General features: G+C 37.2%; 1 protein-coding gene across 2 annotated transcripts in view; it reads left to right on the top strand.

Moving 5' to 3' along the window:
- LOC136857731 (traB domain-containing protein) overlaps window positions 1–10,960 on the top strand; it is a 120,825-nt gene extending 109,865 nt beyond the window's left edge. For both annotated transcript variants that reach the window (XM_067136611.2, XM_067136612.2), the window contains exons 8-9: window positions 4,716–4,978; window positions 10,825–10,960. In XM_067136611.2, coding sequence (XP_066992712.2) covers window positions 4,716–4,978; window positions 10,825–10,827 — 266 coding nt within the window. In that variant the 3' untranslated portion in view covers window positions 10,828–10,960. The remainder of the gene's footprint in view (window positions 1–4,715; window positions 4,979–10,824) is intronic.
- The last annotated feature ends 2,985 nt before the right edge of the window (window positions 10,961–13,945 follow it).

The following is a 13,945-nucleotide window of genomic DNA, read 5'->3' as shown; positions in this document are numbered from 1 at the left end:
CGTGCGGACAACATAGTATTAAAATAATTCTGAATTATTAAATAAGTAAAAAATAGTAGTTGATATTATAGTTTTTTTTTGTTTTCAGAAAAAATAGGTTCTCGATTTCGGTTGTAGTGTATATTAGAAAAATAACTTTACAATACAACAGAATTTACAAAATTAAGAAATGTATGGCACTAAAGCCGTGATTTGTTTTGACCTACTAAGCGGCCGCTGCTCAGTTCGGTACCTGCAGTTTACGAGGTGAATCATGGTCAGTGAGACGGATCCTCTCAGTAATTATTCTTGGTTTTCCAGACCGGGGTCGCCCTCTCACCCTCAGATATCTCCTCAATTGCAATCACGTAGGGTCACTTAGATTGAGTGAACCTCGAACCAACCCTCAGGACCAGGCGAAAATTCTTGACCTGGGCGGGAATCGAACCCATGACCTCCGGGTGAGAGGCAGGCACGCTAAAGTTGGCCCGCGGAGACCGGCATTTAGATAATGATAGAGGACTATATGTGACTATAAGGTTTAGCAGAGAGTAAGTGAAAAGTAAATTGAAGTGTGATACGGGCGGAGAATCAGACGGCAGGGCATATTTAGGTCCAAGAACTTCCTTGAAGGAGACAGGAGATTGAGAAATGTTGTCGGGTTCATTGGGACAAATTTCTACAAAATGTTCTCCAGAGACATCATCATCATATTCGTTATCACTAGTTTCATCTACCACCATATTCAGAGTAGCTTTAGTGCTGTTAGACACAATTAAACGTCCCTTCTTTAGCTGCGGAGATTGCACGGACGTGTCCGGTATAATTTCATCGCTACTCTATGAACTAAATTCCCTATCGCTATCCCATAAATCATCCGCGTTAACTTTGCACTGTTCTAAATACTACATTAATTTATTGTCATCAATACCTGCTGAAAAATTATCACATGAACAACATGCCATTTTTCTGTCACAAATCCACTCACTGCAAGGAGCAATCTCTTACTGACCGGTTAGCGGTATTTGTAAACACAGGAAACGACTCTTGTGAAAGGTATAACACCCTCTTAGAACTGCCAAAGCAAGGCCAGGCACACAATAATGTGTAGCCCCTTTACTACAGGTTGTAACAAAAGTATGCACGTCACTATAGGTTGCCTCAAAATTATGTATATCACAGAATTTTAAGCCGGCCGATGTAATCGGCTCTGGCAACTTCCGACTGGATTATTAACGGCCGACCAGATCGGTTCTGGCAATTTAAAGGGCGGTTGCTCGCACTACCGCCTGGCACCAAGAGAGTTAATAATTATCCGTGGATTCTCAGCACTAAAATAATTCCACTGATCTGAAGTCCAACAAGGAGGCAAAAGGGTGGTGTCATTGAATTAACCCATTTCACAATTTATTGCAGAGCTTTCTGAGGTACTTACGGCACTTTCCACTGCGGTGGGTCTTTTCACTGCACTTTTGGCACTATCATATCTTTATTTGAAATTTTTGCAATATTACTTTCACCTTCACCAGATCACCTCATTTATTTTGTTTTAACCACTTTAGTAATCTCATTTTGCTTCTTCTTTCAGGACCCCATACATTGATTCCTAACAAGTCACAGTACTTACTGCTATTGCAATCGAGATTCTGTTTCAGAAGTAACCTAATTCTAGAAACGAGTCTCATTAACATAAAACATATATTAAATCTTTGTTTCAGTGCTAAGCAGCAAGGTATTGTATTTACTATTACCAATTAACATTTAACTTGGTTTGGTACAAACGGACAACAGTGGTTAACGTCAAACTAGCTCATTCCTGAAGCACATTTTTCTTTATAGTCCTTTGTAACATGCAGCAGAAAGAAATGTCTATCTTCAATATTATAGTCTCGCCCATTATTAGGTGTATCGTATGAGATGATTTTCTATTACCTGACTGATTCTGTAAATTTATAATATTTTTATACAGCTTAGGATTGGTATTTTAAGAGCTGGTCCATACCAATATAAATGGTCAGTTATTGGACATTATAAATTTTCCAGCTAACTCATTCCTGGTTGCCAGTGTTTCGCTGGGCTCATCAGTTGGTAAAAAGCACACCCACCATGACGCATGGCTAGTGTATACCATGGAGGCCACTGCGTAGGCTACTTGGAGCCATCGACAGTGCCAATGCACTACAAGAGACTGTCTCATTACCAGAAATTGATGTGTGCTTGGCCATCAGATGATATAGATGTTGATTCCCATAGGGAACCTGAAATATTTGTCCCAAATGAGTAAATTTATAATACTATAAATGAATCATCTGTTGGCCAGGCAGGCATCAATTTTTGGTAATGAGACGAAGTCTCTCATAGTGCATTGGCACTGCCAGTGGCTCCAAGTAGCCTACGCAGTGGCCTCCACGCTATGCACTAGCCATGCGTCTTGGTGGGTGTGCTATTTACAAACTGATGAGCCCAGCGAAACGCGGGCAACCAGGAATGAGTTAGCTGGAAAATTTATAATGTCCAATAACGGACCATTTGTATTAGTATTATAAATTTGCTCATTCGGGACAAATATTTCAGGTTCCCTATGGGAATCAACATCTATATCATCTGGTCCATACTGCCATAGATTTTCAGGTTTTAGAACTTCTGGTACCCTATTCAAGCACTTCTATAACTACTGGTATTGAGTGCCAGCTAAAGACCCGCTGCTAGATCCTGCTCCATTCTTATACAAAATTTAAAGGATTACTACATTAGATCTTTTGCTTTCTGTTAAAGCATAAGTCTGCAAATTCCAAACTTCTTCAATCTTGCACAAACAAACCAATTCCACACAATTTTGTTTATCTTTTCATTTACTGTATTTTTTAAATTTTCTTTCATTAAACCATTTCCACTGAACCATCACATTTAACCTTACTATTCGCCTTTAAAATTTCATAAACTTCCATCTTTCCAACTATAATTACTATGTTGTACTGTATGACCACAGAAACAAAAGTTCATTTGTGGGCAGGTTCCACTGTACAATGCTAAAACCAAAGTTTAATCATCACAGTAGGTGGGAAAAGTCTCCTAAACCCAAGAAAGTTTTCAGATCAGATAAAATGCGAAAATGTTACCCCCACACACACGCATATATTGTTGGTTTATTATTACATTCACAGCATTATCTGTCATGAATTTGTATCACTGGATAAACTATTAAAACTATTAATTAGGTTATGTTGTTACAACTTGGAGAAAATGCAAGGAGGAAAGTGTCAAAACTTTGGAAGAAAAAAAAATTTGTGATTCCCTCATCACAACAATGCACTTAGCACACATTCTTGGTCCACAACTTTCACTGTTCAAACTTCACTCACCTGGCTTCTATATACATCTCTTTTTAATTTCCAATGTTGAAGTCTCTATTACAGGACAAACATTTATGACAGAGGAGATAGAACAGAATTAGCTGAGGGAGCTATTTATAATTCTGGACAGTGAGTTGGCTGTGCAGTAAGGGTGCGAAGCTGTGATCTTGCATTTGGGAGATAGTGGGTTCAAACCCCACTGTCAGCAGCCCTGAAGATGGTTTTCCATGGTTTTCCATTTTAACATCAGGCAAATCCTGTGGCTGTACCTTTATCAAGGCCAAGGCCACTTCTAGCCTATTCCTGTCCCATCGTTACCATAAGATCTATCTGTGTTGGTGCAATGTAAAGCCGATTGTAAAAAAAAAAAATTATAATAATAATTCTGGAGATAACGTATCAGGTCTGCTTCCTACAATGAGGACATATTGTTAATGGTATATCATCTAAGGAGGATATTATAAGAGGGAGATCATGTTAATTAACCCTCTCCCACCCACATTTAAATGCATGTTATTCCCAGAATATGAATTATTTTTAGCCTGAAAATGCAGACATTTATAAAAAACAATAAAACAACAACAACAACAAATAAAAAATTATGTTGTACAAAAACTAATGATGCAGTTTATCTATCCACTGAAATTTAGGTCTACAACCTATGTCATCACACATGTATATGTAGTCATTTCCCCTTATGTCATCAATTTCGTTTTCACTTCCCACTTCACTAATAGCACAAAAGCCACTACTAACACTTTCACAGTCAGAATTATTGTTCACCAAATGTTCAATCTCGCTATCACATAAAATATTTCTACACAAGTTTGTTTCCATCTGTCACTGCCTTCTGTATTTTGTATTAAACCTGCACACGTTTTAAAAGGAAACTAATACCTATGGTGTTTAGCACACGTGCTAGTAACAGTCGGCTGTATTCGCCCCTCCGTCGAAAGGTGATTTACGAATCTGACTGGAAGTACAAGCGTTTTACTACACTATGGACGGGAGAGGGTTAAGGTTTAGGTGGCTGATTTTTAAAATATTTGCTATGTTAATTGTGTAATAATCCCCTGTTATATTTAAAATATTAAATGCCTGATGATTGTTATTTTCTGCATTTTAATCTTGGGGCTAAATGTTCCATTTCCCTGCCCAATTTTACATGTTCTTGTTGTATTAGTCCCCATCTACCCTTATGTATTCTGACTTTTATAACTACAGCTTCACTATTTCATCAGTACACAGCCTTGACATTTGCAAAAGTATTTTTCATAATATTTTCTATTGTATAGCTGATAAGATAATAAGTGAATGAGGGAAAATGTGTATTTCTTAAATACTGTTACTGAATTTATATGCTGGTGTCTGTTTTTCCATGAGGTTTGGAACCATCTCGAGTTGTTGGTGTCGTTGGAATTGGTCACGTACCAGGTATTGTACAACGTTGGGGAAAAGTTTCCTCTGAAGACATACCACCCATCATGCGCATTCCTCCCCCATCCCTGAGTAGTAAAGTACTTCGATTTGGTGTGAAGGCTTCGCTTATCGGACTCGTTATCTGGGGTTGCAGTCGCTTCCTGCCAATGCCTCGCTCACTACCCACTCTTAGTGATCTGAAATCCAGTATACAGTCCAGATTTCAGGTAAGAAGTTTAATTTGTTATTTAAAAACAGACTAGTGAAACACATTTCATGTAAACCATGAATACTTTATCATGTTAAAATTTTATTTTGTGTAGCTACCAGAAGATTGTTTTTCTATAGCTGCATGTGTATTCAGGTTAATTGTATTTCCCAGAAGGGTTGTACAAATTTTGCATATTTTATTCTCTTCTCTCTGAATTTGTTTTAAGTTAACTCTTTAATGCCTAGCATGCCCATATGATTACAGCCTGCGTTGTTTCGTTTAGTGGCTTGCAATATTTCTTATAGCCCTGGAATTGATTGCTGACTGTATAGATCAATTAAAGAAACTTGAGGCAACTGTTTGTGAGCATATAAGTATGTAATATTTATTGACTCATGGATCTGATGCACTTTTATGTGATGGCATAGTTAGAATGCCTAAATCACGGCAGTGCGCTTCAAGTAAGTTTGATATTTCACAAATGTTTGTTTAGATTACACAGCTCATAAGCTTAAAGAATTCAAAAATGATGTATGTTCATATTACGATGCAGTGAATTTACATAAAATTGCAAATGTTCTCTTATAGGCACTTAAAACACTGGTCATATGATTACATCAGGTGCTTGTGTTAACTATACACTTGTACATGCGTTTATATTTGGTTGATATTAGAGGTTATGCTACCTGTCATAAATACTATCATACAGCAATTGTTATTGAAGAAATGAAACTTTGTTTACTCGGTAAGTTGGCGATGCATTTATAGGCGCGCAGCTGAGAGCTTGCATCTGCGAGATAGTGGGTTCGAACCCCACTGTCTGCAGCCCTGAAGATGGTTTTCCATGGTCTCCCATTTTCACACCAGGTAATGCTTGGGCTGTACCTTAACGCCACAGCTGCTTCCTTCCCATTCCTAGGCCTTTCTTATCCCATTGTTGCCATAAGACCTATCTGTGTCGGTATGCTGTAAAGCAAATTGTAAAAAAGAAAGAAAATAAACTTTGTTTGATTTAAGATCATCTATTGTACATTTACACAAATGTAATTTCGTGTGGCTATTTCTAGCCGAGTGCAGCCCTTGTAAGGCAGACCCTCCAGTGAGAGTGGGCGGCATCTGCCATGTGTAGGTAACTGCGTGTTATTGTGGTAGAGGATAGTGTTATGTGTGGTGTGTGAGTTGCAGGAATGTTGGGGACAGCACAAACACCCAGCCCCCGGGCCATTGGAATTAACCAGTGGAGGTTAAAATCCCTGACCCGGCCGGAAATCGAACCCGGGGCCCTATGAACCGAAGGCCAGTACGTTGACCATTCAGCCAATGAGTTGGACATTTACACAAATTACGACGGGTTATCTTGAATACATTTTCATAGTCCTGTATTTCCTTTAATAGGGATAGGCTCTAGATTTTGATGAATTGTGATGGAATATCACGCCAGGAACTGCTGCAAGATATTTATCCATGGAAAGCCCATCCACTTTGGGTCTAAGGTTAGGTGTTCGAACACTTCTGCAGTCTATCTCGTGAATTTTTATATTTACCAACAAAATAATCCTCATAGTAATACTGATTATGAACAATTTGGAAAGTGTGCTGCTCCGATGGTACTGATGCTTGATCAGCACCTGGTGATATGTCACACTTACCATTTTGATTATGTTTCAATAATATTTTTACCAGAATGTCATTTCTGGCTTGTCTAAAATTTTTCGGATATGGTGCTATAGGGGCAGTTCGAGAAAATAGAATTGCCAAAGACTGCCCGATCATGCCTTCAAACGAGATGAATTTGGACTGCAAAAGTACTGTTTGTTAGGCTGATAACACCGTAGTTACCATAGCATCAACTTGCCATGGTGTTGAACCAGTTTCTATGGTAGTGCAATACTCCTAGGCAGAGAAAAGGAAACTATGTCAAGTGACTGGCTGTTTGGAGCTTACAGTGGTGAAGTGGACGGAATAGACAGGATGGATTAGAATATGTCGTACTACAGAGTAGGTTTACACGGAAAGAAATGGTGGTGGGCTCCTGGATATTTCCGTTTACAATTCTTGGTTCCTTCTAAAGTGGTATGGATGTGATTCATCACATCTAGAATTTAATCGCCATACTGTGCAGGCACATCTCAAGAAATTTAAAATGGTGCCATTAGGAAGAGGTCGCCTCAAGGTATAGCATACAGCAGAGTAGTGTCAGTGACGACATATTCCTTGACAGGATTGATCCCCTCATAGCACCCTACCGGTAATCTGGAAAGGAATGTTCCAGCACTGTTCACACCCACTGCAGAAAATGAAGTGTTGGTCTCTGGGTTCCATGCTTTGTTCTATTTCATTCCTTATAAAGCACACAATTTTTTAATATTTAATTCTATTAAGTCATTTCTGTGAATTAGATCATGTATAAAGTATGTATGTAAAACATTACAGCAATTAGCATATACTTAATCTTGTTGCATTATTTATTGATGTATTTAGTGTATATCCATCATAAATTATTTATCTCCAGTCTATTTTAGTGTATTTTCTTCATAATTTATCAATACCAAGATGTGAAATGTATACATATCGAAGAAATACTATAGTCTGCAATGCTAACCCATCCACCTAGCATGATCATATGAACACTGCACCTGCCGACAAAATCCTGAACAGTACAAGCTTAATATTACATAGTTATGTTCTACGATGGATTTCAAGTAATTTAGGTGAATTTCAAAGAAAACAGGTGATAAAAGGTCATTTTGGCATTAAAGGATTAATTTAGGTTTTATCCTTTCCTAGTTTGGACAACATTTGCTATGAATCGTAAGGAAACTTGAAACATTAACTCTGCCATAAATAACCTGTGAAGACAGAATCTGAACTAAGAGGAGGGATTATGTTGGCATCGATACAGCTCTGTAGTGATAGACTTGCTTTTATACACACTTTCTTTCTCTTTTGTTCCCTGTGAATAATTATTTCATTTTTGACTACTATCAATGAAGAGTGTCCATTTTAGTTATTGTTTTAACATTTGATGAAGGATTTGCAACAGTTGAAACATAGTACTATTAAAATTCATGCAGAGTTTGGGTGTTTATTGTAGCTAATTGAGTGACTAGCCCCACTGTTGGATAATAATTATATAACAGTAATTTAAATATCACTCATAACAGCAATAATAATAATATAATAATTCTAATAATGCTGGTAAATGAGCACCAGAGGCCCCCAAAATAAAACTCAAAATTGTATACATACTGTACATACATACATACATACATACATACATACATACATACATACACACACACATCTTCATTATAGACTGTTATGCCTTCCAGCATTCATTCTGCAAGCCTTTGTGAATTTACTAAACACCTTTTATCGGTCAAGTTCTTTCCTAACTTAGCCTTCATCTCTCATTCTGGGTACCCTCCTGTCATTGTTCTCACCTGTTTGTGCCAGTGATCATTCTTGCTACTTTCATATCTGTTATTTCTAACTTATGAATAAGATATCCTAAATCCACCCAGCTTTCACTCACATAATGAGGCTGAATAACAGCAGTTTGACAAAACAAGTGTTCAACCATATTTACAACAGCAAGATGTTGATCCGTGGAGTAAAAAGAGATATGACGGAGATTGGAATAACAGAAGAAATGATACAAGACAGAATAACTTTCAGAGGATTGATACAAAATTTCAGGGGTTCTGGGAGGAGGAGATGGAAAAGATAATAACATCTGGACACAAGAGAATAGGAAACAGCAAAGTGAAAGGATGAACTATTGGAAATCAAGAAAAGAAGGGTCAAAATGAATGCACAGGGTTACTTTCGGTGGTCTGCTACAATATGTGATTTCTCTTGCCCGACTCGTGTATCTATACAAGAGTGAGATTATTCAATTATTTCTTCATTCAAAAGAATATAATCATCATGTTTGTTATGTTTGAACATTCTTATTAACTGACTGGTAGCAATGGGTATGATTATTACACTGCCAGTTCTGTGTTGTACCTTATGTTTTTAACCTCTGGCAACACGATTAAGTGGTTTTTTCACTTAGCCATGATGAACACGCTTATATATTTTCACTCGTTTTATGTTTGAACATTTCTGATTGATTAACTGACTGGTAGCAATGATATCCTAATGATTTTAATTATTTCACTACCAGTTCTGTATTGTACTTTCTGTTTTTATCCTCTGTTTCAACACGATTGTGTGTTTTTCTCTTAGCCATGTTGTAACATTCTATGTTTTTTCACACTAGTTTTAAGCCTATTTGATTTTCTAAATGTAAATGTTGATTCTTAGGGTACCATATATTTTAAGGACTCTAGGTTCGGGGCCCTGACCTAACTTTAGGCTAAGATTTATTTCGGCTGATGATGCTTACAACAGTTAAGCGAAACATGTCCTATCTTACAACGCCTGTTATGTTTATTTCCTAAATATAAGGAAAGATAAGTATTGGAGAGGTGGTGTTAACTATTATTCTTGTTTTAATGTTCATAGTCCTTAGATGGCCAAAATCAGTGATTTTGATAATAATAATAATAAAAATAATAATAATGATCACACCGGGGGAGTTGGCCGTGCGCATAGAGGCGCGCGGCTGTGAGCTTGCATCCGGGAGATAGTGGGTTCGAATCCCACTGTCAGCAGCCCTGAAGATTGTTTTCCGTGGTTTCCCATTTTCACATCAGGCAAATGCTGGGGCTGTACCTTAATTAAGGCCACGGCCGCTTCCTTCCAACTCCTAGGCGTTTCCTCTCCCATCGTCGCCATAAGACCTATCTGTGTCGGTGCGACGTAAAGCCAGTAGGAAAAAAAACCAAAACCAAACCAAACCCCATGGCACTACAGCCCTTGAAGGACCTTGGCCTACCAAGCGACCGCTGCTCAGCCCGAAGGCATGCAGATTTCAAGGTGTCGTGGTCAGCACGACGAATCCTCTCGGCCATTATTCTTGGCTTCCTAGACTGGAGGGGGAAAAAAAGATAATGATTCATTCATGAATTGGACCCAATAGCCTGTTATGATCATATAAAGCATTCTTTCACCTTTTTATTGGATGACCAATGGATCATCTTCCTTTAGGGTAGTACTTGAGAATTTCTCTTCATCGCTATAAGACCTATCTGTATCGGTGCAACGTAAAGCAAAATTGTAAAATGAAAAATCTCTGGAAATCTTCCTGTAACCATTTTTCAAGTTTTCCATCTTTCTTGATAGTCATGTATATATTGTACTGCTGAATTAATTTTGAATTCCTTCAATATTTTTTTCATTTCTGTTATGATTCCATTGGGTATATCCCGCTGTTCGTGTTGTGTGTTTCATTTTGTTACTGGTAACTTTTAGCATCAGTTTTCCTTATTGTCCATGCTTCACTTCTGTAGCATACAATTGGTCTTGCTAAGGTTTTATATACAGTACACAGTCTTTGTTTTATAACTGTCAAAATTTGTGTGTATTTTGTGATTACTTTCTATAAGGCATTTTATAGCCCAGATAAGTACAGTAAATATTTTCTCTTTCCACTAATTCAATGGTTAAACAAATTTTGCTTGGAATGGGTTCTTTTTCTTTAAAAGCCAGAATTTTAGTTTTCTATTTCAATATACTCATATTATACTTGGATGCAGTTTTGGGGCAAGAAAGTAAGAAGTGATGTTTGTATTCATCTATGTTTCTCTAGTTGATTCCATTCTGATCTATTTTCTTGTACTTCAAATATGTTACTATATTGATTTATAGATACAAAGATTGTAACCCCGCTTGTGTATTCTGATGCATGTATGATTGAAAACTGCTGTTCCCTGTATCACCAATTGTTTAACTTTTCTTTCCTTTCCTTTCCAGTGATAGTTCTTGTGGATCAATAGGAAGAAAATTTGCAGAGACGTGAAAAGTGGACTACAGGACAATATTTTAACGTTTTTAGTTAATCCTAAAAGAAATATAAATGTGTGAGAATAATCTTGTGGACGAGTACCAGCATCTCTCGCCTGCTGTGATGTACACTCCTTGGAATATTCCTGGTCCTGGAGTTGATTTAGAAGAATTTGAATCACAGCTTGTTGCAGGCTGTGATTGTAAAATTGGAGTTTGTAAGTCAGAGAGTACCTGTTCATGTATTTCAAGATTTGGAAGAAATTATTCTGAACAGGGATATTTGTTAGAATCAAAGTTGAATGGCCCTATCCTGGAATGTAATTCTGTATGCTCTTGCTTTGACAGAGGAACATGTGGTAACCGTGTTGTTCAGTATGGTCCATTGAAAAATTTACAGATATTTTCTACAGAAATTGGAGATAAAGGTTTTGCTTTAAAATGTGAGACAGAAATTAAGCAAGGCACTTTCATTTGTGAGTATGCAGGAGAAGTGATTGGTCTTCAAGAAGCTAAATTGAGAGTTCGTTCAAATAGGGGCATGAATTATGTGTTTATTCTGAACGAGCACCTGTCAGATGGAAGAGTAGTGAAGACTTGTGTCGATCCAAGTGTAATTGGGAATATTGGACGTTATATCAATCATTCTTGTGATCCCAACTGCATTGTGGTTCCTGTGCGTGTTGACTCCCCAGTCCCAAAGCTGTGTATTTTTGCTATAAGAGCACTTGAAGCAGGGGAAGAGATAACTTTCCACTATGGTGGTGGATTAAAAGATAAGAAAGTTGGTCATCTAAATGATCGTAAGATTTGCTTGTGTGGTTCATCAAAATGCACCAAATTTTTACCTTTTGATGGTGAGTCTGTGTGAATCTTGATTACATTTGATCTGTGTATTGTATTTGTGGAACATACATGGTTGGTTTAACCAAACCTAGTCATTTGGCAAGATGAAAGGGAAATGGAAAGGTAGGTGGCAGTATTAAAAGTAGTGGGTGGTTTTTTTTTGTTTTTTTTTGTTTTAATACTGTTGTAATGTGTAACTGGCATTTTAATTTAAGAATAATAATATGAAAATATAAGAATATGGGATATGTTCAAGGGTATTACATTTGAATCCATCTCATTGTGTTGATCAGTATGAGAAATAATATAGTACTTGATGTGAAAGTATCATGATTTCAACATTTATGTTTCAAGAAATCCCTGTGCTTAATTCTCTCCACTACCACGTTTTGCTTAGTCGCATCACATCCTAATTCTTATTAATTAGGAGAGAGCAAACTGAGGTGTCTTTTTACTTTGATTTTACTTGCACTCTTTAGATCTGTGATCTGTAATTTCTTTGCCAGATAAGTGTTGGTGTATTGATGTATTTTAGCCTACTGAGGAAAATAAAATGTTACATTTTTTATTATTTGGGTGAAAATAATGGTTATAGTTAGATAAATTTACGGACAAGTCATATTTACGTGTAGTTTTTCTTTACCGTCTTAACATAGTACCCAAGTCTGCACTTGAGAACAGTTTTGCAATTTAGATTTGAAGTGGGTTTGATGACCAAACTTGCTGTGGCAATAATTCATTTGCTTTCTCATTTTAGAAAATGAAATTTTTTCATTAGTTGTTTACAAATTCCATTTCTACTAACTGCTATCTAAAATTTCTACCATAGTTCATTCAAACTTAATTTGGGCAGTGTAGTGAAAGACTTTGTCTTTAACCCTATAAGTGCCATGCAGTATAGTCAATAGTGCCAGGCGAATAATGTAGAAAATTACTTGTTGGAATAATTCATTTTAGTCACTTTCAATGGGCACATCTTTATGAATGATACAGCATTTTAAAGAGGAAGGTTTGTGCATTATTTGCAACATCAATACAAGATATATATTTCAAAACATTTTGACAGAAGTCGTCTTTTTAAATTTATTTTTTACTTTTAGAATCAAAGTTTGAGGTATTTTTGTGAAAAAAATTGCCTAGTAAGTAAATACTTTTGGAATATACAATTTGTTAAAAATATCATGAACTAACATCACACAGTGTTTCGAGCTTCTAAGTCTGTACCTGTGTCCTGAACACTGAAGAACATTTGAATTGCACACTACATAGAGATTCAACAATTTTTAGGTCCCTATCCTTTAGTCACACGGCAACTTCCTTTTAAGTCCTTTCAGTCTTGACGTGCAGGCAGTTTGCATAGTAATGGCTAATGTCTCCAGACGGTCCAGGTGATGGCTTCAAAGGAATATTAGACCTAGCTGGGGTTGGTTTCTTTGCCAGTGTCTGCACTACTTCAACAATGTAGTCGTGACGATTCATTTGGAGGCAGATGTCATTGTTGTCACAGTAGGCAATGTATGAATTTAGCACTGTCATGTCAGGCAAATTTTGAAGGATTTTTCTCCAGTATCTCCTTGTAGCATGTTCTGCAGTAACATGATGCACCTTCTGGTCCTTCAGGTCTACTCCACCCATGTGTTTATTGTAGTGTTTGGCAATATGCAATGATTTGGATATCTCCTTACATTTTTTGCCTTCACCAACACAGTTTCAGCATGACAAGCAGTTGAAAGGCTATATACAGGCTTTCTGGATTTCTTCTCTTTGAATCCATAAGCTAGCACCTCCTCCTTTCTATAATAGAGGACATCAACAGCTTGCAGTTTTGTTTTCATGACCTCTTTAGGAAGGCCCTTAGAATTTCCTCGGATTGTTCCCGCGAGCATGACCCCTTTCTGATGGAGAACGTCTGCCAACTGACACTTCGTATAGAAATTGTCAGGAAACAAATGGTTGCATTTACCAACAATTTCAGTAACTACTTTCTGTGCCATGCCATCTGGGTCACCTGAGGCAAAAAAGTCCTTGCCATTGTACAGCTCAGTATGCAACACATATACAGTTTAGCTTTCACACAGTTCAAACTTTTTGATGCCAAATTGAGCATGTTTCTTGTTTGACATGTACTGTATGAAAGCAACTCTGTTTTTCATTCCAATCAAGAATTCATCTAGTGAGACTTCCTGTGCAGGAATATACAATTTCTTCCACAAAGAATTTAGGAAGTCTAGCAATGGTCTCACCT

Source organism: Anabrus simplex, chromosome 1 (assembly GCF_040414725.1).
Source record: "Anabrus simplex isolate iqAnaSimp1 chromosome 1, ASM4041472v1, whole genome shotgun sequence".
NCBI lineage: Eukaryota > Metazoa > Arthropoda > Insecta > Orthoptera > Tettigoniidae > Anabrus > Anabrus simplex.
This window is presented reverse-complemented; position numbering and strand designations above follow the sequence as displayed.